A 27,964-nucleotide genomic window follows, 5' to 3' on the forward strand; every position below is an offset into this window, starting at 1 on the left:
CTCCTTAAATCTAATGGATTCCGCGTCCGCATCCGAGAAACTCCAGGTTTCTCTAACAGGTAAGGTAATATCTCTAATACCAATTGATTCAGCCATCTCAAACTGTAGTGGATAATCACTGAAGAGTACCAAAGTAGGGACAATCTCCACTGTATAATAAAACAAAGTCACTGAGTCCGATGAGTCATATATAAAAATGATAAACAATAGGTACCATGCCCAAGGTACAATACAGCAATGCTCCTAGCTGGAAGCCAGTGTAAATGTCCTTAATAATATAGCAAAGTTCTAGCCGGCACTCACAGTACAAGATACAACAGGCCCAGGTGCCCGCCCCGATGTGAACACACCACAGTATAGCAGAGGTAACAGGCGGCACTCCAAGGACTTCAAAATGCAGAAGACTAATTTCAACGTTTCGATTTTATTCAAATCGTCATCAGGATATACAAAACAGTAAGACAGACAGACATATATAGCTCACCATCACCAAGGACGCCAAACTAACTTCCTCCTGCCCTTCCGCACACCAGGCGCCGGCGGCTAACAGTGACGTCACACACTGCACCGTACGTCTGATGCGTGTTGCCGTCATACAGCGTCCTGTTGCTAGGTAACGGGAGAAATGCGATTGGGGAGGGTGTGTGGCTGTTAAGATGAACATCTATAATCATACTCCAACATCAGGTGATGGCTCCAAGTCCCCCTCCCTACATTTTTTTTTGTTTTAAATCTTCCCTTTGTGTAAGACCAGGGTTGGGGAAGAAATAATACATCATAAAAAAATGAAAATGCATTTCTCACTTAAACAGCTTTTACTTTTATTAGGTTCTTTATTCAGTGTTGCTACATATTGCTTTATTGGCTCAGAGTCCATGGGGGACACATTGCATTCTATACAGGAGGCTGGGTTAGGGTTGTACTGGCCCTCAGGTGTACAGGGGAAACCCACAGTGGGGCCCACCCTAGACTCTTGGGATCAGGTTCCAGACTGTGAACTTTTACTATGCAGTACATTATACATATGTTACATTATACTGCACATGACTATGGTGTATTTTCTACTATACTATATAGCAGTGGTTCTCAAACTGTGTGCCGTGGCACCCTGGGGTGCCTTGGGACACTATCAGGGGTGCCTTGGATTAGTGGTCCATGACCAATTAAAATTATTTATGGTCAATGTAATAGGCAAAACCAATGCTGGTGGCTGTCAATCATAAAATATGTGGACAAACAGAAGCAAATCTTGTCCCTCACCACACATTGGAACCTGAGGATGACATATAAACACAATTTACTTAATGTAATATTTCTTTCTACATTTCTCAGTAAGAAACTTTTGGCCTAGGGGTGCCGTAAAAATAATAAAAAAATTCTGATACTCTAGGGCGCCGGGATTCAAAGAAGTTTGTGACCCACTGCTCTATAGCATTTACTACATATATTTATCAAGGGGATCATAACATGCACTCTCTAATGGTGACGGCAGATAAGAACCACTTGGCGGCTCATCTAGTCTGCCCATGTATATACTAGGTCCTACGTTTTTGTTGGGAAACAATTAACCTACCAGGAACCTGTAATACCCATGCAAGTGCAGTATGTACAAATTCCACACACTCAGGTCCATGGTGGGAATTGAACCTATGACCTTAGTGGCACAGGGCTGGTTGGCAGCAACATTAACCATTACACCATCTGTACTGTGAAAGCTAGCCACTCACTTAAGCGTGGGCCACTGCCACTGCATTCCGCCGGTGTGCCTTTCATTCCCCAGTCCAACACTGGGGAGGCTCATTACATTATATACTATAAAGGGGAACATGAGGAGACTATACAAACTCCACACAGTTAGGACCATGGTGGGAATCAGTGCTGTGAGGCAGTAATAATAACCATTTCATTATCCACACCGCAATACTGTATATGTATGTTTGAATATATATAAGCAGTGTGTGTTTGTGTGTGTGTATATATATATATATATATACTTTATCATAATGCATTACGGTCAACATAATTTGCATATGCAAATTAGTTTACCCATAATGCATTGTTATTGTTAATGATGTAGTGTTTGCACTTTATTTATGCGTAATTGACATATAGGAATCAAGAAATAGTGATTCGCATATATTAAGCATTATAAATGAATAAAGTATATATACCGGTACATTGTATATATAAAAAACAATTTAGAAAAAAGAACCCAACTCTCCCTAAGCCTTCATGTTCATGATATAAAGTGACATACAGTATAAGAAGATTGAAAACACTTAGCATATCGGGGAGGGTGTGTGGCTGTTAAGATGAACATCTACCATCATACTCCAACATCAGGTGATGGCTCCATTTTTTTTTGTTTTAAATCTTCCCTTTGTGTAAGACCAGGGTTGGGGAAGAAATAATACATCATAAAAAAATGAAAATGCATTTCTCACTTAAACAGCTTTTACTTTTATTAGGTTCTTCATTCAGTGTTGCTACATATTGCTTTATTGGCTCAGAGTCCATGGGGGACACATTGCATTCAATACAGGAGGCTGGGTTAGGGTTGTACTGGCCCTCAGGTGTACAGGGGAAACCCACAGTGGGGCCCACCCTAGACTCTTGGGATCAGGTTCCAGACTGTGAACTTTTACTATGCAGTACATTATACATATGTTACATTATACTGCACATGACTATGGTGTATTTTCTACTATACTATATAGCAGTGGTTCTCAAACTGTGTGCCGTGGCACCCTGGGGTGCCTTGGGACACTATCAGGGGTGCCTTGGATTAGTGGTCCATGACCAATTAAAATTATTTATGGTCAATGTAATAGGCAAAACCAATGCTGGTGGATGTCAATCATAAAATATGTGGACAAACAGAAGCAAATCTTGTCCCTCACCACACATTGGAACCTGAGGATGACATATAAACACAATTTACTTAATGTAATATTTCTTTCTACATTTCTCAGTAAGAAACTTTTGGCCTAGGGGTGCCGTAAAAAAAATAAAAAAATTCTGATACTCTTGGGCGCCGGGATTCAAAGAAGTTTGTGACCCACTGCTCTATAGCATTTACTACATATATTTATCAAGGGGATCATAACATGCACTCTCTAATGGTGACGGCAGATAAGAACCACTTGGCGGCTCATCTAGTCTGCCCATGTATATACTAGGTGCTACGTTTTTGTTGGGAAACAATTAACCTACCAGGAACCTGTAATACCCATGCAAGTGCAGTATGTACAAATTCCACACACTCAGGTCCATGGTGGGAATTGAACCTATGACCTTAGTGTCTCAGGGCTGTAAGGCAGCAACGCTAACCATTACACCATCTGTACTGTGAAAGCTAGCCACCCACTTAAGCATGGGCCACTGCCACTGCATTCCGCCGGTGTGCCTTTCATTCCCCAGTCAACACTGGGGAGGCTCATTACATTATATACTATAAAGGGGAACATGAGGAGAATATACAAACTCCACACAGTTAGGACCATGGTGGGAATCAGTGCTGTGAGGCAGTAATAATAACCATTTCATTATCCACACCGCCATACTGTATATGTATGTTTGAATATATATAAGCAGTGTGTGTGTGTGTGTGTGCGTGTGTGTGTATATATATATATATATATGTATATATATATATATATATATATATATATATATATATGGAAAATAAAAGTGAGAATAGGCGCCTCCTAGTGTAATATTTAAGTGTATGATATGACCATCACCCTTAGTCTCACCCTGTAAAGTGGAACTATACCGTATATGGTGGAATTCCAACCACCTTTGAAATAGCATAGGGTCACAATCTGAGCGACGTCATCAGTGGTGTTCTATTGGTATTTCTCCTTGTTGTTACTCACATGGTCAAAGTAAAAATAGAAAAAAAGGGGGGCCGATAGTGTAATACTTTTTACACAACAACATACATTTATTTGGAACTAGTCCGACAGTAAAAACATTGCCCGTACCATATAATAAATTAAAAACAGCTTATCTGTATTTTAAATTGTCCATACGTGTAAACACTCAACGCGTTTCGTCCTCCGCAATCAGCCTGGACTTCCTCAGGAGTGTGAGGAAGTCCAGGCTGATTGCGGAGGACGAAACGCGTTGAGTGTTTACACGTATGGACAATTTAAAATACAGATAAGCTGTTTTTAATTTATTATATGGTACGGGCAATGTTTTTACTGTCGGACTAGTTCCAAATAAATGTATGATGTTGTGTAAAAAGTATTACACTATCGGCCCCCCTTTTTTTCTATTTTTACTTTGACCATGTGAGTAACAACAAGGAGAAATACCAATAGAACACCACTGATGACGTCGCTCAGATTGTGACCCTATGCTATTTCAAAGGTGGTTGGAATTCCACCATATACGGTATAGTTCCACTTTACAGGGTGAGACTAAGGGTGATGGTCATATCATACACTTAAATATTACACTAGGAGGCGCCTATTCTCACTTTTATTTTCCAGATCTACAATTGGTTGGCTTGAACAGCTAACCACTGGAGAAAAGGGCTGCCACCCCACGAAATAGAATATTGGGGGAGTGTATTCTAGAACACGGAAATTTACCATTACGGAAAGGATAGGTCGTTATAAGAAGGACTCAGCGCCATTTACCACCACCACTACCAAAATATATATATATATATATATATATATATATATATACTTTATCATAATGCATTACGGTCAACATAATTTGCATATGCAAATTAGTTTACCCATAATGCATTGTTATTGTTAATGATGTAGTGTTTGCACTTTATTTATGCGTAATTGACATATAGGAATCAAGAAATAGTGATTAGCATATATTAAGCATTATAAATGAATAAAGTATATATACATTGTATATATAAAAAACAATTTAGAAAAAAGAACCCAACTCTCCCTAAGCCTTCATGTTCATGATATAAAGTGACATATAAGAAGATTGAAAACACTTAGCATATTGGGGAGGGTGTGTGGCTGTTAAGATGAACATCTACCATCATACTCCAACATCAGGTGATGGCTCCTAGTTCCCCTCCCTACATTTTTTTTTGTTTTAAATCTTCCCTTTGTGTAAGACCAGGGTTGGGGAAAAAATAATACATCATAAAAAAATGAAAATGCATTTCTCTAACGTCCTAAGTGGATGCTGGGGACTCTGTCAGGACCATGGGGAATAGCGGCTCTGCAGGAGACAGGGCACAAAAATAAAGCTTTAGGATTAGGTGGTGTGTACTGGCTCCTCCCCCTATGACCCTCCTCCAAGCCTCAGTTAGGTTTTTGTGTCCGTCCGAGCAGGGTGCAATCTAGGTGGCTCTCCTAAAGAGCTGCTTAGAAAAAGTTTTTTAGGTTTTTTATTTTCAGTGAGTCCTGCTGGCAACAGGCTCACTGCATCGAGGGACTTAGGGGAGAGAATTTCAACTCACCTGCGTGCAGGATGAATTGGATTCTTAGGCTACTGGACACCATTAGCTCCAGAGGGAGTCGGAACACAGGTCTCACCCTGGGGTTCGTCCCGGAGCCGCGCCGCCGACCCCCCTTACAGATGCTGAAGATTGAAGGTCCGGAAACAGGCGGCAGAAGGCTCTTCAGTCTTCATGAAGGTAGCGCACAGCAATGCAGCTGTGCGCCATTGTTGTCACACACTTCACACCAAGCGGTCACGGAGGGTGCAGGGCGCTGCTGGGGGCAGGGCGGGCGGGCAGGGCCAGGGCGGGCAGCAATATTTTAATACCTTATGGCAAAAGAATACATCACATATAGCCATTAAGGCTATATGTATGTATTTAACCGATGCCAGTTATCTAAAACTACGGGAGGAAAGCCCGCCGAAATAGGGGGCGGGGCTTATTCTCCTCAGCACACAGCGCCATTTTCCTGCTCAGCTCCGCTGTGAGGAAGGCTCCCAGGACTCTCCCCTGCACTGCACTACAGAAACAGGGTAAAACAGAGAGGGGGGGCATTTTTTGGCGATATATTGGATATATTTAAGCTGCTATAAGGAACAACACTTATATAAGGTTGTTCCCATATATATTATAGCGCTTGGGTGTGTGCTGGCAAACTCTCCCTCTGTCTCCTCAAAGGGCTAGTGGGGTCCTGTCTTCGATAAGAGCATTCCCTGTGTGTCTGCTGTGTGTCGGTACGTGTGTGTCGACATGTATGAGGACGATGTTGGCGTGGAGGCAGAGCAATTGCCGATAATGGTGATGTCACCCCCCAGGGAGTCGACACCGGAATGGATGGCTTTGTTTATGGAATTACGTGATAATGTCAGCACATTACAAAAATCAGTTGACGACATGAGACGGCCGGCAAACCAGTTAGTACCTGCCCAGGCGTCTCAGACACCGTCAGGGGCTGTAAAGCGCCCTTTACCTCAGTCGGTCGACACAGACCCAGACACAGACACTGAATCTAGTGTCGACGGTGATGAAACAAACGTATTTTCAAGTAGGGCCACACGTTATATGATCACGGCAATGAAGGAGGCTTTGCATATCTCTGATACTGCAAGTACCACAAAAAGGGGTATTATGTGGGGGGTGAAAAAACTACCTGTAGTTTTTCCTGAATCAGAGGAATTAAATGATGTATGTGATGAAGCGTGGGTTAACCCAGATAGAAAAATGCTAATTTCAAAAAAGTTATTAGCATTATACCCTTTCCCGCCAGAGGTTAGGGCGCGCTGGGAAACACCCCCTAGGGTGGATAAGGCGCTCACACGCTTATCAAAACAAGTGGCGTTACCGTCTCCTGATACGGCCGCCCTCAGGGATCCAGCGGATAGGAGACTGGAAACTACCCTAAAAAGTATATACACACATACTGGTGTTATACTGCGACCAGCCATCGCCTCAGCCTGGATGTGCAGTGCTGGGGTCGTCTGGTTGGATTCCCTGACTGAAAATATTGATACCCTGGATAGGGACAGTATTTTATTGACTATAGAGCAATTAAAGGATGCTTTCCTTTATATGCGAGATGCGCAGAGAGATATTTGCACTCTGGCATCGAGAGTAAATGCGATGTCCATATCTGCCAGAAGGAGTTTATGGACGCGACAGTGGTCAGGTGATGCGGATTCCAAACGACATATGGAAGTATTGCCGTATAAAGGGGAGGAATTATTTGGCGTCGGTCTATCGGATCTGGTGGCCACGGCAACTGCCGGGAAATCCACTTTTTTACCTCAGACCCCCTCCCAACAGAAAAAGACACCGTCTTTTTAGCCGCAGTCCTTTCGGTCCTATAAGAACAAGCGGACAAAAGGACAGTCATATCTGCCTCGGGGCAGAGGAAGGGGTAAGAGAGGGCAGCAAGCAGCCCCTGCCCAGGAACAGAAGCCCTCCCAGGGTTCTGCAAAGCCCTCAGCATGACGCTGGGGCCTTACAAGCGGACTCAAGAGCGATGGGGGGTCGACTCAAGAATTTCAGCGCACAGTGGGCTTGCTCACAGGTGGACCCCTGGATTCTGCAGGTAGTATCTCAGGGTTACAGGTTGGAATTCGAGAAGTCTCCCCCTCGCCGGTTCCTAAAGTCTGCTTTGCCAACGTCTCCCTCAGACAGGGCGACGGTATTGGAAGCCATTCACAAGCTGTTTTCTCAGCAGGTGATAGTCAAGGTACCCCTCCTACAACAGGGAAAGGGGTATTACTCCACGCTATTTGTGGTACCGAAGCCGGACGGCTCGGTAAGACCTATTCTAAATCTGAAATCTTTGAACCTGTACATACAAAAATTCAAGTTCAAGATGGAGTCACTCAGAGCAGTGATAGCGAATCTGGAAGAAGGGGACTTTATGGTGTCCCTGGACATAAAGGATGCTTACCTGCATGTCCCAATTTGCCCTTCACATCAAGGGTACCTCAGGTTCGTGGTGCAAAACTGTCATTATCAGTTTCAGACGCTGCCGTTTGGATTGTCCACGGCATCTCGGGTCTTTACCAAGGTAATGGCCGAAATGATGATCCTTCTACGAAGAAGAGGCGTATTAATTATCCCTTACTTGGACGATCTCCTGATAAGGGCAAGGTCCAGAGAACAGCTGGAAGACGGAGTAGCACTAACCCAACTAGTGCTGCAACAACACGGGTGGATTCTGAATTTTCCAAAATCTCAGTTGACCCCGACGACACGTCTGCTGTTCCTGGGAATGATTCTGGACACGGTTCAGAAAAAGGTGTTTCTTCCGGAGGAGAAAGCCAGGGAGTTATCCGAACTTGTCAGGAACCTCCTAAAACCAGGGACAGTGTCTGTGCATCAATGCACAAGAGTCCTGGGAAAGATGGTGGCTTCTTACGAAGCGATTCCATTCGGCAGATTCCACGCACGAACTTTTCAGTGGGATCTGCTGGACAAATGGTCCGGATCGCATCTGCAGATGCATCAGCGGATAACCTTATCGCCACGGACAAGGGTGTCTCTTCTGTGGTGGTTGCAGAGTGCTCATCTGTTAGAGGGCCGCAGATTCGGCATACAGGACTGGGTCCTGGTGACCACGGATGCCAGTCTGAGAGGCTGGGGAGCGGTCACACAGGGAAGAAACTTCCAGGGAGTATGGTCAAGCCTGGAGATGTCTCTTCACATAAATATACTGGAGCTAAGAGCGATTTACAATGCTCTAAGTCTGGCAAAACCCCTGCTTCAGGGTCAGCCGGTGTTGATCCAGTCGGACAACATCACGGCAGTCGCCCACGTAAACAGACAGGGCGGCACAAGAAGCAGGACAGCAATGGCAGAAGCTGCAAGGATTCTTCGCTGGGCGGAAGATCATGTGATAGCACTGTCAGCAGTATTCATTCCGGGAGTGGACAACTGGGAAGCAGACTTCCTCAGCAGACACGATCTACACCCGGGAGAGTGGGGACTTCATCCTGAAGTCTTCCACATGATTGTGAACCGTTGGGAAAAACCAATGGTGGATATGATGGCGTCCCGCCTCAACAAAAAACTGGACAGGTATTGCGCCAGGTCAAGAGATCCTCAGGCAATAGCTGTGGACGCTCTGGTAACACCGTGGGTGTTCCAGTCAGTGTATGTGTTCCCTCCTCTGCCTCTCATACCAAAAGTACTGAGAATTATACGGCAAAAGGGAGTAAGAACGATACTAGTGGCTCCGGATTGGCCAAGAAGAACTTGGTACCCGGAACTTCAAGAGATGCTCACGGAGGATCCGTGGCCTCTACCTCTAAGACGGGACCTGCTTCAGCAGGGACCGTGTCTATTCCAAGACTTACCGCGGCTGCGTTTGACGGCATGGCGGTTGAACGCCGAATTCTAAGGGAAAAAGGCATTCCGGAAGAGGTCATTCCTACACTGGTAAAAGCCAGGAAGGAGGTGACTGCACAACATTATCACCGCATTTGGAGAAAATATGTTGCGTGGTGTGAGGCCAGGAAGGCCCCCACGGAGGAATTTCAACTGGGTCGATTCCTACATTTCCTGCAAACAGGATTGTCTATGGGCCTCAAATTGGGGTCCATTAAGGTTCAAATTTCGGCCCTGTCGATTTTCTTCCAGAAAGAATTGGCTTCAGTTCCTGAAGTCCAGACTTTTGTAAAAGGAGTACTACATATACAGCCCCCGGTTGTGCCCCCAGTGGCACCGTGGGATCTTAATGTAGTCTTGGATTTTCTCAAATCCCATTGGTTTGAGCCGCTCAAATCGGTGGAGTTGAAGTATCTTACATGGAAAGTAACCATGCTACTGGCCCTGGCTTCAGCCAGGAGAGTATCAGAATTGGCGGCTTTATCATATAAGAGCCCATATCTGATTTTCCATACGGACAGGGCAGAACTGCGGACGCGTCCTCATTTTCTGCCTAAGGTGGTGTCAGCGTTTCACCTGAACCAGCCTATTGTGGTGCCTGCGGCTACTAACGAGTTGGAGGATTCCAAGTTGTTGGACGTGGTCCGGGCATTGAAAATATATATTTCAAGAACGGCGGGAGTCAGAAAGTCTGACTCGCTGTTTATATTGTATGCACCCAACAAGATGGGTGCTCCTGCTTCTAAGCAGACGATTGCTCGTTGGATTTGTAGCACAATTCAACTTGCACATTCTGTGGCAGGCTTGCCACAACCTAAATCTGTCAAGGCCCATTCCACAAGGAAAGTGGGCTCATCCTGGGCGGCTGCCCGGGGGGTCTCGGCATTACAACTCTGCCGAGCTGCTACTTGGTCAGGGGCAAACACGTTTGCAAAATTCTACAAATTTGATACCCTGACTGAGGAGGACCTTGAGTTCTCTCATTCGGTGCTGCAGAGTCATCCGCACTCTCCCGCCCGTTTGGGAGCTTTGGTATAATCCCCATGGTCCTGACGGAGTCCCCAGCATCCACTTAGGACGTTAGAGAAAATAAGAATATACTTACCGATAATTCTATTTCTCGTAGTCCGTAGTGGATGCTGGGCGCCCATCCCAAGTGCGGATTGTCTGCAATACTTGTACATAGTTATTGTTACAAACAAATTCGGGTTGTTATTGTTGTGAGCCGTCTGTTCAGAGGCTCCTACGTTTGTCATACTGTTAACTGGGTTCAGATCACAAGTTATACGGTGTGATTGGTGTGGCTGGTATGAGTCTTACCCGGGATTCAATATCCTTCCTTATTGTGTACGCTCGTCCGGGCACAGTATCCTAACTGAGGCTTGGAGGAGGGTCATAGGGGGAGGAGCCAGTACACACCACCTAATCCTAAAGCTTTATTTTTGTGCCCTGTCTCCTGCGGAGCCGCTATTCCCCATGGTCCTGACGGAGTCCCCAGCATCCACTACGGACTACGAGAAATAGAATTATCGGTAAGTAAATTCTTATTTTCTCACTTAAACAACTTTTACTTTTATTAGGTTCTTTATTCAGTGTTGCTACATATTGCTTTATTGGCTCAGAGTCCATGGGGGACACATTGCATTCAAGACAGGAGGCTGGGTTAGGGTTGTAGTGGCCCTCAGGTGTACAGGGGAAACCCACAGTGGGGCCCACCCTAGACTCTTGGGATCAGGTTCCAGACTGTGAACTTTTACTATGCAGTACATTATACATATGTTACATTATACTGCACATGACTATGGTGTATTTTCTACTATACTATATAGCAGTGGTTCTCAAACTGTGTGCCGTGGCACCCTGGGGTGCCTTGGGACACTATCAGGGGTGCCTTGGATTAGTGGTCCATGACCAATTAAAGTTATTTATGGTCAATGTAATAGGCAAAACCAATGCTGGTGGCTGTCAATCATAAAATATGTGGACAAACAGAAGCAAATCTTGTCCCTCACCACACATTGGAACCTGAGGATGACATATAAACACAATTTACTTAATGTAATATTTCTTTCTACATTTCTCAGTAAGAAACTTTTGGCCTAGGGGTGCCGTAAAAAAAATTAAAAAATTCTGATACTCTTGGGCGCCAGGATTCAAAGAAGTTTGTGACCCACTGCTCTATAGCATTTACTACATATATTTATCAAGGGGATCATAACATGCACTCTCTAATGGTGACGGCAGATAAGAACCACTTGGCAGCTCATCTAGTCTGCCCATGTATATACTAGGTGCTACGTTTTTGTTGGGAAACAATTAACCTACCAGGAACCTGTAATACCCATGCAAGTGCAGTATGTACAAATTCCACACACTCAGGTCCATGGTGGGAATTGAACCTATGACCTTAGTGTCTCAGGGCTGTAAGACAGCAAAGCTAACCATAACACCATCTGTACTGTGAAAGCTAGCCACCCACTTAAGCATGGGCCACTGCCACTGCATTCCACCGGTGGGCCTTTCATTCCCCAGTCCAACACTGGGGAGGCTCATTACATTATATACTATAAAGGGGAACATGAGGAGAATATACAAACTCCACACAGTTAGGACCATGGTGGAAATCAGTGCTGTGAGGCAGTAATAATAACCATTTCATTATCCACACTGCCATACTGTATATGTATGTTTGAATATATATAAGCAGTGTGTGTGTGTGTGTGTGTGTGTGTGTGTGTGTGTATATATATACTTTATCATAATGCATTACGGTCAACATAATTTGCATATGCAAATTAGTTTACCCATAATGCATTGTTATTGTTAATGATGTAGTGTTTGCACTTTATTTATGCGTAATTGACATATAGGAATCAAGAAATAGTGATTAGCATATATTAAGCATTATAAATGAATAAAGTATATATACATTGTATATATAAAAAACAATTTAGAAAAAAGAACCCAACTCTCCCTAAGCCTTCATGTTCATGATATAAAGTGACATATAAGAAGATTGAAAACACTTAGCATATTGGGGAGGGTGTGTGGCTGTTAAGATGAACATCTACCATCATACTCCAACATCAAGTGATGGCTCCAAGTTCCCCTCCCTACATTTTTATTTGTTTTAAATCTTCCCTTTGTGTAAGACCAGGGTTGGGGGAAAAATAACACATCATAAAAAAATGAAAATGCATTTCTCACTTAAACAGCTTTTACTTTTATTAGGTTCTTTATTCAGTGTTGCTACATATTGCTTTATTGGCTCAGAGTCCATGGGGGACACATTGCATTCTATACAGGAGGCTGGGTTAGGGTTGTACTGGCCCTCAGGTGTACAGGGGAAACCCACAGTGGGGCCCACCCTAGACTCTTGGGATCAGGTTCCAGACTGTGAACTTTTACTATGCAGTACATTTTACATATGTTACATTATACTGCACATGACTATGGTGTATTTTCTACTATACTATATAGCAGTGGTTCTCAAACTGTGTGCCGTGGCACCCTGGGGTGCCTTGGGACACTATCAGGGGTGCCTTGGATTAGTGGTCCATGACCAATTAAAGTTATTTATGGTCAATGTAATAGGCAAAACCAATGCTGGTGGCTGTCAATCATAAAATATGTGGACAAACAGAAGCAAATCTTGTCCCTCACCACACATTGGAACCTGAGGATGACATATAAACACAATTTACTTAATGTAATATTTCTTTCTACATTTCTCAGTAAGAAACTTTTGGCCTAGGGGTGCCGTAAAAAAAAAAAAAAAAATTCTGATACTCTAGGGCGCCGGGATTCAAAGAAGTTTGTGACCCACTGCTCTATAGCATTTACTACATATATTTATCAAGGGGATCATAACATGCACTCTCTAATGGTGACGGCAGATAAGAACCACTTGGCAGCTCATCTAGTCTGCCCAGGTATATACTAGGTGCTACGTTTTTGTTGGGAAACAATTAACCTACCAGGAACCTGTAATACCCATGCAAGTGCAGTATGTACAAATTTCACACACTCAGGTCCATGGTGGGAATTGAACCTATGACCTTAGTGGCACAGGGCTGGTTGGCAGCAACACTAACCATTACACCATCTGTACTGTGAAAGCTAGCCACCCACTTAAGCATGGGCCACTGCCACTGCATTCCGCCGGTGTGCCTTTCATTCCCCAGTCCAACACTGGGGAGGCTCATTACATTATATACTATAAAGGGGAACATGAGGAGAATATACAAACTCCACACAGTTAGGACCATGGTGGGAATCAGTGCTGTGAGGCAGTAATAATAACCATTTCATTATCCACACCGCCATACTGTATATGTATGTTTGAATATATATAAGCAGTGTGTGTTTATATATATATATATACTTTATCATAATGCATTACGGTCAACATAATTTGCATATGCAAATTAGTTTACCCATAATGCATTGTTATTGTTAATGATGTAGTGTTTGCACTTTATTTATGCGTAATTGACATATAGGAATCAAGAAATAGTGATTAGCATATATTAAGCATTATAAATGAATAAAGTATATATACATTGTATATACAGGTTGAGTATCCCTTATCCAAAATGCTTGGGACCAGAGGTATTTTGGATATCGGATGTTTCCGTATTTTGGAATAATTGCATACCATAATGAGATATCATGGTGATAGGACCTAAATCTAAGCACAGAATGTATTTATGTTACATATACACCTTATATACACAGCCTGAAGGTAATTTTAGCCAATATTTTTTGTAACTTTGTGCATTGAACAAAGTGTGTGTACAGTCACACAATTCATTTATGTTTCATATACACCTTATACACACAGCCTGAAGGTCATTTAATACAATAGTTTTAATAACTTTGTGTATTAAACAAAGTTTGTGTACATTGAGCCATCAAAAAACAAAGGTTTCACTATCTCACTCTCACTCAAAAAAGTCCGTATTTCGGAATATTCCGTATTTCGGAATATTTGGATACGGGATACTCAACCTGTATAAAAAACAATTTAGAAAAAAGAACCCAACTCTCCCTAAGCCTTCATGTTCATGATATAAAGTGACATATAAGAAGATTGAAAACACTTAGCATATTGGGGAGGGTGTGTGGCTGTTAAGATGAACATCTACCATCATACTCCAACATCAGGTGATGGCTCCAAGTCCCCCTCTCTACATTTTTGTTTTTGTTTTAAATCTTCCCTTTGTGTAAGACCAGGGTTGGGGAAAAAATAATACATCATAAAAAGTGAAAATGCATTTCTCACTTAAACAACTTTTACTTTTATTAGGTTCTTTATTCAGTGTTGCTACATATTGCTTTATTGGCTCAGAGTCCATGGGGGACACATTGAATTCTATACAGGAGGCTGGGTTAGGGTTGTAGTGGCCCTCAGGTGTACAGGGGAAACCCACAGTGGGGCCCACCCTAGACTCTTGGGATCAGGTTCCAGACTGTGAACTTTTACTATGCAGTACATTATACATATGTTACATTATACTGCACATGACTATGGTGTATTTTCTACTATACTATATAGCAGTGGTTCTCAAACTGTGTGCCGTGGCACCCTGGGGTGCCTTGGGACACTATCAGGGGTGACTTGGATTAGTGGTCCATGACCAATTAAAATTATTTATGGTCAATGTAATAGGCAAAACCAATGCTGGTGGCTGTCAATCATAAAATATGTGGACAAACAGAAGCAAATCTTGTCCCTCACCACACATTGGAACCTGAGGATGACATATAAACACAATTTACTTAATGTAATATTTCTTTCTACATTTCTCAGTAAGAAACTTTTGGCCTATGGGGTGCCGTAAAAAAAAATAAAAAAATTCTGATACTCTAGGGCGCTGGGATTCAAAGAAGTTTGTGACCCACTGCTCTATAGCATTTACTACATATATTTATCAAGGGGATCATAACATGCACTCTCTAATGGTGACGGCAGATAAGAACCACTTGGCGGCTTATCTAGTCTGCCCATGTATATACTAGGTGCTACGTTTTTGTTGGGAAACAATTAACCTACCAGGAACCTGTAATACCCATGCAAGTGCAGTATGTACAAATTCCACACACTCAGGTCCATGGTGGGAATTGAACCTATGACCTTAGTGTCTCAGGGCTGTAAGGCAGCAACGCTAACCATTACACCATCTGTACTGTGAAAGCTAGCCTCCCACTTAAGCATGGGCCACTGCCACTGCATTCCACCGGTGGGCCTTTCATTCCCCAGTCCAACACTGGGGAGGCTCATTACATTATATACTATAAAGGGGAACATGAGGAGAATATACAAACTCCACACAGTTAGGACCATGGTGGAAATCAGTGCTGTGAGGCAGTAATAATAACCATTTCATTATCCACACCGCCATACTGTATATGTATGTTTGAATATATATAAGCAGTGTGTGTGTGTGTGTGTATATATATATATATATATACTTTATCATAATGCATTACGGTCAACATAATTTGCATATGCAAATGAGTTTACCCATAATGCATTGTTATTGTTAATGATGTAGTGTTTGCACTTTATTTATGCGTAATTGACATATAGGAATCAAGAAATAGTGATTAGCATATATTAAGCATTATAAATGAATAAAGTATATATACATTGTATATATAAAAAACAATTTAGAAAAAAGAACCCAACTCTCCCTAATGATATAAAGTGACATATAAGAAGATTGAAAACACTTAGCATATTGGGGAGGGTGTGTGGCTGTTAAGATGAACATCTACCATCATACTCCAACATCAGGTGATGGCTCCAAGTTCCCCTCCCTACATTTTTATTTGTTTTAAATCTTCCCTTTGTGTAAGACCAGGGTTGGGGGGAAAATAACACATCATAAAAAAATGAAAATGCATTTCTCACTTAAACAGCTTTTACTTTTATTAGGTTCTTTATTCAGTGTTGCTACATATTGCTTTATTGGCTCAGAGTCCATGGGGGACACATTGCATTCTATACAGGAGGCTGGGTTAGGGTTGTAGTGGCCCTCAGGTGTACAGGGGAAACCCACAGTGGGGCCCACCCTAGACTCTTGGGATCAGGTTCCAGACTGTGAACTTTTACTATGCAGTACATTATACATATGTTACATTATACTGCACATGACTATGGTGTATTTTCTACTATACTATATAGCAGTGGTTCTCAAACTGCGTGCCGTGGCACCCTGGGGTGCCTTGGGACACTATCAGGGGTGCCTTGGATTAGTGGTCCATGACCAATTAAAATTATTTATGGTCAATGTAATAGGCAAAACCAATGATGGTGGCTGTCAATCATAAAATATGTGGACAAACAGAAGCAAATCTTGTCCCTCACCACACATTGGAACCTGAGGATGACATATAAACACAATTTACTTAATGTAATATTTCTTTCTACATTTCTCAGTAAGAAACTTTTGGCCTAGGGGTGCCGTAAAAAAAAATAAAAAAATTCTGATACTCAAGGGCGCTGGGATTCAAAGAAGTTTGTGACCCACTGCTCTATAGCATTTACTACATATATTTATCAAGGGGATCATAACATGCACTCTCTAATGGTGACGGCAGATAAGAACCACTTGGCGGCTCATCTAGTCTGCCCATGTATATACTAGGTGCTACGTTTTTGTTGGGAAACAACCTACCAGGAACCTGTAATACCCATGCAAGAGCAGTATGTACAAATTCCACACACTCAGGTCCATGGTGGGAATTGAACCTATGACCTTAGTGTCTCAGGGCTGTAAGGCAGCAATGCTAACCATTACACCATCTGTACTGTGAAAGCTAGCCTCCCACTTAAGCATGGGCCACTGCCACTGCATTCCACCGGTGGGCCTTTCATTCCCCAGTCCAACACTGGGGAGGCTCATTACATTATATACTATAAAGGGGAACATGAGGAGAATATACAAACTCCACACAGTTAGGACCATGGTGGAAATCAGTGCTGTGAGGCAGTAATAATAACCATTTCATTATCCACACCGCCATACTGTATATGTATGTTTGAATATATATAAGCAGTGTGTGTGTGTGTGTGAGTGTGTGTGTATATATATATATATATATATATATATATACTTTATCATAATGCATTACGGTCAACATAGTTTGCATATGCAAATTAGTTTACCCATAATGCATTGTTATTGTTAATGATGTAGTGTTTGCACTTTATTTATGCGTAATTGACATATAGGAATCAAGAAATAGTGATTAGCATATATTAAGCATTATAAATGAATAAAGTATATATACATTGTATATATAAAAAACAATTTAGAAAAAAGAACCCAACTCTCCCTAAGCCTTCATGTTCATGATATAAAGTGACATATAAGAAGATTGAAAACACTTAGCATATTGGGGAGGGTGTGTGGCTGTTAAGATGAACAGCTACCATCATACTCCAACATCAGGTGATGGCTCCAAGTTCCCCTCCCTACATTTTTTTTTTGTTTTAAATCTTCCCTTTGTGTAAGACCAGAGTTGGGGAAAAGATAATACATCATAAAAAAATGAAAATGCATTTCTCACTTAAACAGCTTTTACTTTTATTAGGTTCTTTATTCAGTGTTGCTACATATTGCTTTATTGGCTCAGAGTCCATGGGGGACACATTGCATTCTATACAGGAGGCTGGGTTAGGGTTGTACTGGCCCTCGGGTGTACAGGGGAAACCCACAGTGGGGCCCACCCTAGACTCTTGGGATCAGGTTCCAGACTGTGAACTTTTACTATACAGTACATTATACATATGTTACATTATACTGCACATGACTATGGTGTATTTTCTACTATACTATATAGCAGTGGTTCTCAAACTGTGTGCCGTGGCACCCTGGGGTGCCTTGGGACACTATCAGGGGTGCCTTGGATTAGTGGTCCATGACCAATTAAAATTATTTATGGTCAATGTAATAGGCAAAACCAATGCTGGTGGCTGTCAATCATAAAATATGTGGACAAACAGAAGCAAATCTTGTCCCTCACCACACATTGGAACCTGAGGATGACATGTAAACACAATTTACTTAATGTAATATTTCTTTCTACATTTCTCAGTAAGAAACTTTTGGCCTAGGGGTGCCGTAAAAAAAATTAAAAAATTCTGATACTCAAGGGCGCTGGGATTCAAAGAAGTTTGTGACCCACTGCTCTATAGCATTTACTACATATATTTATCAAGGGGATCATAACATGCACTCTCTAATGGTGACGGCAGATAAGAACCACTTGGCGGCTCATCTAGTCTGCCCATGTATATACTAGGTGCTACGTTTTTGTTGGGAAACAATTAACCTACCAGGAACCTGTAATACCCATGCAAGTGCAGTATGTACAAATTCCACACACTCAGGTCCATGGTGGGAATTGAACCTATGACCTTAGTGTCTCAGGGCTGTAAGGCAGCAAAGCTAACCATAACACCATCTGTACTGTGAAAGCTAGCCACCCACTTAAGCATGGGCCACTGCCACTGCATTCCGCCGGTGTGCCTTTCATTCCCCAGTCCAATACTGGGGAGGCTCATTACATTATATACTATAAAGGGGAACATGAGGAGAATATACAAACTCCACACAGTTAGGACCATGGTGGGAATCAGTGCTGTGAGGCAGTAATAATAACCATTTCATTATCCACACCGCCATACTGTATATGTATGTTTGAATATATATAAGCAGTGTATGTGTGTGTGTGTGTGTGTGTGTGTGTGTGTGTGTGTGTGTGTGTGTGTGTATATATATATATATATATATATATATATACTTTATCATAATGCATTACGGTCAACATAATTTGCAGGGGAAAAATTGACAGGGGATCCCTCGTATTTTTAGAACCAGTACCGGGCTCTGCATCCGGTCCTGGTGCAAAAAATATGGGGGACAAAATATGTAGGGGTCCCCCGTATTTTTAACACCAGCACCGGGCTCCACTAGCTGGAGAGATAATGCCACAGCCGGGGGACACTTTTATATTGGTCCCTGCGGCCGTGGCATTAAATTCCCAACTAGTCACCCCTGGCCGGGGTACCCTGGATTAGTGGGGACCCCTTACATCAAGGGGTCACCCCCCCTCCAGCCACCCAAGGGCCAGGGGTGAAGCCCGAGGCTGTCCCCCCCCCCCCATCCAAGGGCTGCAGATGGGGGGCTGATAGCCTTGTGTCAAAGAAAAGAATATTGTTTTTTGCAGCAAAACTACAAGTCCCAGCAAGCCTCCCCCGCAAGCTGGTACTTGGAGAACCACAAGTACCAGCATGCGGGGGGGGGGGGGGGGGGGGCTGGTACCTGTAGTTCTACTGCAATAAAAATACCCAAATAAAAACAGTACACGCACACCGTGAAAGTAAAGCTTTATTACATACATGCCGACACACACATACTTACCTATGTTGACACGAGGTTCGGTCCACTTCTCCAAGTAGAATCCACGGTGTACCTGAAAATAAAATTATACTCAACCAAAATCCAGTGTAGATCGGTCCTCTTCTGAACTTGTAATCCACGTACTTGGCAAAAAAACAAACCGCAACCTCACCGCTGACCGCAAAGTTCCCACCATTGAAGATAATGGAGCGGCTGTGCAATGCTCTGTCTGACAGCTCAGACGCGCATAGCCAATCAGGAGAGTGCCACGACGTGGTGCTCCCTGATTGGCTGAAGGGACCCTCTGTGACAGGAGTCACAGGGGGTCCCAGCATTCGGGAAAAGGGGTCCCATGTGTAAACATGGGACCCCTTTCAGTCCGTGGTCCGGGTAAATGCGGTTTGTTTTTTTGCCAAGTACGTGGATTACAAGCTCAGAAGAGGACCGATCTACACTGGATTTTGGTGAGCCCGGTGCTGGTTCTAAAAATACGGGGGATCCCATGTCAATTTTTTCTCCGTATTTTTACAACCAGGACCGGCTCAAAGAGCCCGAGGCTGGTTATGCTTAGGAGGGGGGACCCCACGCAATTTTTTTTCAGGGTTTTTTAACTATTTTTGTGCCGTCCGAAAAGTCGAATCCAGGACGCACTTATCTGTCAATTGGTCCGTTTTTCGACAGCGGGACAGTCGAATCCGTTTTTAATTGAATATGTCGAATTCCGGCACCCGCCGGCCGGGATTCGACGGTAGAATTTAAAAACGGGCGAAAAAAAGGCGCAATTCGTCCAGAATTGCATATACCCCATAGGCTAGATGGATAATCGCTTGGAGAGAGAAAATGCACCAGCCAATCAGCTCCTGACTGTCATTTTTCAAACACAGTCATTAACTTGCAGTTAGGAGCTGGTTGACTGGTAATTTTTCTCTCTCCAGTTTATTATTTGCGTTAGGCATATTTGCCTGCTCTCCCGAAAGATCTGAGAAAAACATCACAATTTCATGGAATCTCTCCGGATTCCAGAAGAGTTGGGGTCCTCGAGCATCCTGCCCACTTTCTCGTGCTAGGCAGGGTAGGGAGAATAATGCCAAGAATCGGGCATCCTTGGGATGGGGGCAGGGCTAATATGGTGTGATTTCTATGGGATTTGTGTCATGTGGCCCAGTCCCCTCTTAAATATGCAATCAAGGCTGCTATCAGAAATTGTAGGCCCGGGACTTTCAAAATAGGAAAAATTCAGACACTACACCGTATTATGCCTTGATTAGTAGATTATATAGGGGCTCACAACTTTGATCTTTTTTTCCCCCACTGCTTGTGCCTCCTGTCAGGGGATAGTGTCTCCTGTAATCAGAATGTGATTGTACTGCACAGGTCTGGCTAATCACTGACACCACCATGTGCAGTCTTTTTTACATAGTGGAAGAAACGTCCAAACTTCCTGATCTCACTCACACACATATATACACACACACACATACACACACACACACACACACACACACAATTTTGCATGCATTTGTCTGTTCTCAGACTTTGCCCGCCTTATGCATGTTTGCGCCTGTTAGACTAATTGTTTCTGAGGCGTGTGCTTCTCAGTACATAGGTGGTCATTCCGAGTTGATCGCAGCCAGCAACTTTTTGCTGCTGCTGCGATCAACTAGTCCACGCCTATGGGGGAGTGTATTTTAGCTTAGCAGGGCTGCGATCGCTTGTGCAGTCCTGCTAAGCTAAAAAAATTTCAAGCAGAACAAGACTAGGCCTGGACATACTTTCCCTGTGCGACGATCTCAGCGATGCTGGGGCCGGCTTTGACGTCAGACATCCGCCCTCCGCTCTCCTGGACACGCCTGCATTTTCTTCACCACTCCGCGAAAACGGCAACCAACGGTCTGGTGACGCCCAGGAACGCCTTCTTTCTGTCAATCTTCTTGCGGTCGTCTCTGCAACCGCTTTCTTCGTTGTCCGCGACGTTACCTGGCGACCGTGCGCAGTGCTGCCGCCGCGCATGCGCATTCCAGGCCCGTTTGCACCACAGCGACAAACCACTGCGTGCGAACGGGTCGGAATGACCCCCATGGTAAGCTAGTCCTCTGCATGTGAGGGATACTTTTCCTCTCTTTCCATGTACGTAGAAGAGGATACATTGGTGATATGTTTGTGATGAATTTATGTTTGGGTAGAGAAGTGGATCTCTGCATCATGATGATATTATGGTAAATTTGGCTGCGGCTGCGATCTGTGGGTGATGTTTTATAGAGCATATCATTGATTATATCATATTCTATAGTTGAGATTGTATCATTGATGTTTGTGCTGATATTATATGACCTGTGTGCGATGATATTATATCATGATTTGTGTGTGGTGATATTATATGACTTGTGTACGATGGTACTTTGTGATCTGTGTGTGATGATATATTATAATAGCCATTTAGATAATCACTATTTACTGTAAGATAATTTTCTAACAGCAAACCCAGTAAAAGACATTTAATTCTTATCTCTCTCTCTTTCTGTTATTTAGGCGCGATCCTTTCAGAACAAAGTCCTAGCGAAAGCTTTTCCTGCCTTTAATATTACAGTAAGTGTCTGTCTGTAGTGGCCAGTTATCTGGTGCTGTAAATGGTCTCCAGTCACACACATTTCCAGTGTGGCTCTGCTCCAGCACACATTTCCAGCGTGGCTCTGCTCCAGCACACATTTCCAGCGTGGCTCTGCTCCAGCACACATTTCCAGCGTGGCTCTGCTCCAGCACACATTTCAGCGTGGCTCTGCTCCAGCACACATTTCAAGCGTGGCTCTGCTCCAGCACACATTTCCAGCAGAGGCTCCAGCACACATTTCCAGCGTGGCTCTGCTCCAGCACACACTTCCTGCGTGGCTCTGCTCCAGCACACACTTCCTGCGTGGCTCTGCTCCAGCACACACTTCCTGCGTGGCTCTGCTCCAGCACACACTTCCTGCGTGGCTCTGCTCCAGCACACACTTCCTGCGTGGCTCTGCTCCAGCACACACTTCCCGCGTGGCTCTGCTCCAGCACACACTTCCCGCGTGGCTCTGCTCCAGCACACACTTCCTGCGTGGCTCTGCTCCAGCACACACTTCCTGCGTGGCTCTGCTCCAGCACACAGTCCACATAGATCACTTCTCCGATCTCCTATCCTCCGCTGCACATTCTTCCTTTCCTCTCTGGAAATTATATTATAAACATTACATTTAGCTGGAGGTCGGGTGTGTAATGTAGTATGTGTATAGCATGGGTCTTCAACCTGCGGCCCTCCAGCTGCTGTTGAACTTCACATCCCAGCATGTCCTGCCACAGTTATGCTATAAGTGCATGCTAAAACTGAGGCAGGGCATGCTGGGATGTGTAGTCCCACAACTGCTGGAGGGACGCAGGTTGAAGACCCATGGTGTGCAGTATGTGATCCCACTTCATGATAATGCCTGGAACCATTTACCATGCCTTGAATTATATTCTTAACAGCATTCAAGGGTGTGAAGAATCTTAACACTTTCATCCTACAGCTCAGGCCATATATTGACTGGCATTAAAAAGCATGTTTAACTAGTATATTTGTTGGCCGTAAATGTGTACACATATGGACCCTGTTGGTTCTGATGATCCCATACGCGGCTTGCCTGCCTTCACCAGGCACTGGGAGAAACTGGTGACATATTGTATGTTACATGCTGCAGGGTGTATAGTATATTAAGGTTCAACGTGTGCAGAGACCAATACTGGATCCAGAAACAGATGAAGGTACACAATAAAGGTTTATATACAGCACACGTTAAGACAGGTGAATACAGAGCCCTAGGACTACAGAGCACATGAATAAACTGTGGATACAGTCTATGGCAGGAGTAAGCCAAATACTGGCAGCAGGATGTGGCCTGCAGGGCAATAGGGTCCAGCCTGATGAAGCTGCAGAATCTGCACTGTTACCAGCCTCTGCTTCAGGCCCGGCACCACGCGACATTGATCAATCTCAAAGCTATAGCTCCTGACAAACAAGGAGCAAAGAAGAATCCTTTATTACAGATAGGGAGGTTGCAGGCCAGATATAGGACCATTTGGAGACAGGATGGTGTCTTGTCCTATGGAATGCACCATATTGGTGCTCAGGAGGATCCTGTGTTTGCAGACGAGAAACCCAGAATTACTACTGTGGCCAGTTGGAGACACAAGGGCGTCCCTGAAGAGTTGGAACCACCACACCAAGTGACCACAGAGACTTGCTGAGAAGGGTACCTCAGAGATGCAAGGACTGTGTATTTCTCAGTTATAAAGTGGAAATGGAATGCGGCCTAGCTGCCTGCTTAGTAGAGGGGTGAAGAAGTGGACAACCCGTCTCTAGGGGGCTTGGGTGGTGGATGTTTTAAAAAAAATTTAAGCTAGTGTTAATTTATGCTTCAAACTATGAATTATATGGCGTACTTACAAAATACTCATCTCTGGAACCCATATCCACCTCTGCATGTTACATTAGTGTCACCAGTATTAACAGTCGCACAAGCCCTATAACCTGGCGCAAGAGAGATGTCTGAAATGGAGTCAGCATAGCCAGCAATTCTGCCTACACACCCGTGACACACCTGCAATACACTTAGCCTGCTGTGTATAAATGCCCAGCTGCTGCCAGTTTCACGCATGTAGCCGCAAGTGTAGATGAGACTCTGAATGGCCGGTGCAGTTGTGACTCTGGCCACTGCAGTTGCGACTGGCCTGTGCAGGGCTCGGATGCCTGCGCAGGGAAAAACTGCAAGATCCAATCACAGAACAGACTTGGGGGCAACTCTGAATCAGACCTTTAGTCATTGACCAAAGGTTGAAACAAAAAAAACCCGATAGGTTTTATAGGTACAACCTATTCCAATCCTTATGCAATTAATGTCCAATTGAATGCACCGGTATCACTATTTCCAGTATTTTCAAGGTATGGTTCGTCATGCAATAGGAAAAAAGAAATTATCATAGTTTAATACTGAAAATAAATGTTTTTTCCTCCAGTGTTCACAAAATTGAAGCTATAATAAATGCTAACCCAAATGATACAGACATACAACATAGGGGGTCATTCCGAGTTGATCGCTTGCTAGCTATTTTTTGCAGCGCTGCGATCATAGGGGAGTGTGTGTTAGCTTTGCTAGTGTGCGAACGCATGTGCAGCCGAGCGGTACAAAAAAGTTTTGTGCAGTTTCTGAGTTTTGTGCAGTTTCAGAACTTACTCAGCTGCTGCGATCACTTCAGTCAGTTCTTGTCCGGAATTGACATCAGACACCCGCCCTGCAAACGCTTGGACACCCCTGCGTTTTTCCAAATACACCCAGAAAACAGACAGTTGACACCCGCAAACGCCTTCTTCCTGTCAATCTTCTTGCAGTCGGCTGTGCTAATGTATTCTTCGTAAAATGCATTGCTCAGCAACGATCCGCTTTGTACCCGTACAACGCACCTGCGCATTGCAGTGTATACGCATGTGCAGTTCGGACCTAGCGTGCGATCAGGTCGGAATGACCCCCCCCCATAAACTTAATGCTCATTTTCCTCACCAAATGTACTACGTCCAGCTCCCCTCTCTTACAAGACCTTCACTGGCTCCCTTTCCCTTTCAGAATCCATTTCAAGCTTCTCACACTCACTTACAAAGCCCTCACCCACTCCTCTTCCATCTACATCTCTGACCTTATCTCTCTTTACATTCCCACCCGTCCTCTTCGCTCTGCTAATGCACGCCGACTCTCCCGCTTACTGATTACTTCCTCCCACTCCTATCTCCAAGATATTTCACGTGCTGCTCCATTTCTCTGGAATTCTTTACCTCTCCCCCTCAGACTCTCCACCTCTCTACAAAATTTCAAACGGTCTCTCTAGACCTACTTCTTCACCAAACCCAGCCAAATCTCATCCTAACCCTCTGTTCCACACTCTCTACGTAATCTGTCTGTCACCTCTGTCCATCTACCCCTCCCCTTTTATAATGTAAGCTCTCACGAGCAGGGCCCTCTTCCCTCATGTGCTATCCTTTTTCTTACTTTCATAATCTTCAACTGCACCAAATCCAGCTGTCTTCTGCCACCTGATACTTATTCCAGTGTCATCTGCTGATGTAGCTATGTTTATTTACCCTGTACTTGTCCTAGATTGCCTTCAACTGTAAGTTGCTGTTTTTCTGTTATGATTGTTTATGTACCTACTTGATAACCTGATTTCGATTTGTATGTAATTACGCAGCCACTTCCCTACCATACACATAAAATAAAAATGCAGCAGGAGGTGTCTGTAGGAGGTAGACTCCTCCTGCGAGATCTGAGTGCTGCGTCTGAGGACGCAGCCACAGATCACGGCGGTCGCAACTCGCAATGTTAGCAGACCATGTCAGTTAGCGTAAGCTGAAGCTTATTCAGACTTGGCCGCAGGATCCAGACATCCGGGTCCTGGAAATCTGCTTCCAACACCACAGACCCTGGTCCTGGTACGCCTACAAAGCGGGGACAATACCCCCCAGTTTTGAAGAACGTTGGCGGTTGCTACTCCAGCCCCCTGAAATGCATGTTGCTGCGGCTAAGGGGGGGGGGGGGCTTTGAGCGATATCGTAATACCTGTTCTGCATATGTGCATACAAATCTAAATCAGGCCCCTCAGTCCCATACAGTCTCCTGGTGCGTCCTAGTGGTATTGTGTTGCGACTAAGGCGCATTTTCTACAGAAAAGATGCCCAGTGCTAGCAGAGTTGCATCAGAACCTGGGGGTTCACTCCCGCCAGGCGTCTTGTGGCGTATTGAGTCTAGATATATGAGAACACATATATCACACTTTTTTTTTTTTTTTAAACAAGTTTAAAAAAATGTTTGCTGCAGTTTTCTGAATTGCCCCAAAATTATTATAAATATATACGTTTGTCCCTCCAGGTTCCTATGGACAGTTATCTGAAAAGACTTCGTAAGGCGGACTTCAATATCTTCCACCCAAGCTTACAAAGGCGAAATCCCTGGCTTCCATGGTCTTTATATGTTCAGTCCTGGAGAAAAACCTATTAAAATATATTTTTCTAAAAAAAACAGTTTTTATTTTTTTTCTTCCATATATTTGACCATTTTATTCTCATGGTCTGAAAACTCCGATAAAGGTTTTTGAAACTTCAGCAAAGAGCTTTCTCTATCGTCCTAGTGGATGCTGGGGTTCCTGAAAGGACCATGGGGAATAGCGGCTCCGCAGGAGACAGGGCACAAAAAGCAAAGCTTTAGGATCAGGTGGTGTGCACTGGCTCCTCCCCCTATGACCCTCCTCCAAGCCTCAGTTAGATTTTTGTGCCCGGCCGAGAAGGGTGCAATCTAGGTGGCTCTCCTAAAGAGCTGCTTAGAAAAGTTTAGCTTAGGTTTTTTATTTTACAGTGAGTCCTGCTGGCAACAGGATCACTGCAACGAGGGACTTAGGGGAGAAGAAGTGAACTCACCTGCGTGCAGGATGGATTGGCTTCTTTGGCTACTGGACATTAGCTCCAGAGGGACGATCACAGGTACAGCCTGGATGGTCACCGGAGCCTCGCCGCCGGCCCCCTTGCAGATGCTGAAAAGAGAAGAAGGTCCAGAATCGGCGGCAGAAGACTCCTCAGTCTTCTTAAGGTAGCGCACAGCACTGCAGCTGTGCGCCATTGCTCTCAGCACACTTCACACGGCAGTCACTGAGGGTGCAGGGCGCTGGGAGGGGGGCGCCCTGGGAGGCAATGTAAACCTATTTTTTGGCAAAAAATACCTCACATATAGCCTCCGGGGGCTATATGGAGATATTTAACCCCTGCCAGAATCCGTTGAAGAGCGGGAGACGAGCCCGCCGAAAAAGGGGCGGGGCCTATCTCCTCAGCACACAGCGCCATTTTCCCTCACAGAAAGGCTGGAGGGAAGGCTCCCAGGCTCTCCCCTGCACTGCACTACAGAAACAGGGTTAAAACAGAGAGGGGGGGCACTAATTTGGCGTTAGAAATATATAAAAAGATGCTATAAGGGAAAACACTTATATAAGGTTGTCCCTATATAATTATAGCGTTTTTTGGTGTGTGCTGGCAAACTCTCCCTCTGTCTCTCCAAAGGGCTAGTGGGTCCTGTCCTCTATCAGAGCATTCCCTGTGTGTGTGCTGTGTGTCGGTACGTGTGTGTCGACATGTATGAGGACGATGTTGGTGAGGAGGCGGAGCAATTGCCTGTAATGGTGATGTCACTCTCTAGGGAGTCGACACCGGAATGGATGGCTT

General features: G+C 44.1%; 1 protein-coding gene across 2 annotated transcripts in view; it reads left to right on the forward strand.

Annotated features, from left to right (window-relative positions):
* Window positions 1–26,774, forward strand: part of NDUFAF6 (NADH:ubiquinone oxidoreductase complex assembly factor 6) — a 253,561-nt gene extending 226,787 nt beyond the window's left edge. For both annotated transcript variants that reach the window (XM_063924135.1, XM_063924136.1), the window contains 2 exons: window positions 22,234–22,290; window positions 26,625–26,774. In XM_063924135.1, coding sequence (XP_063780205.1) covers window positions 22,234–22,290; window positions 26,625–26,753 — 186 coding nt within the window. In that variant the 3' untranslated portion in view covers window positions 26,754–26,774. The remainder of the gene's footprint in view (window positions 1–22,233; window positions 22,291–26,624) is intronic.
* The last annotated feature ends 1,190 nt before the right edge of the window (window positions 26,775–27,964 follow it).

This window comes from Pseudophryne corroboree, chromosome 5 (genome assembly GCF_028390025.1).
Source record: "Pseudophryne corroboree isolate aPseCor3 chromosome 5, aPseCor3.hap2, whole genome shotgun sequence".
NCBI lineage: Eukaryota > Metazoa > Chordata > Amphibia > Anura > Myobatrachidae > Pseudophryne > Pseudophryne corroboree.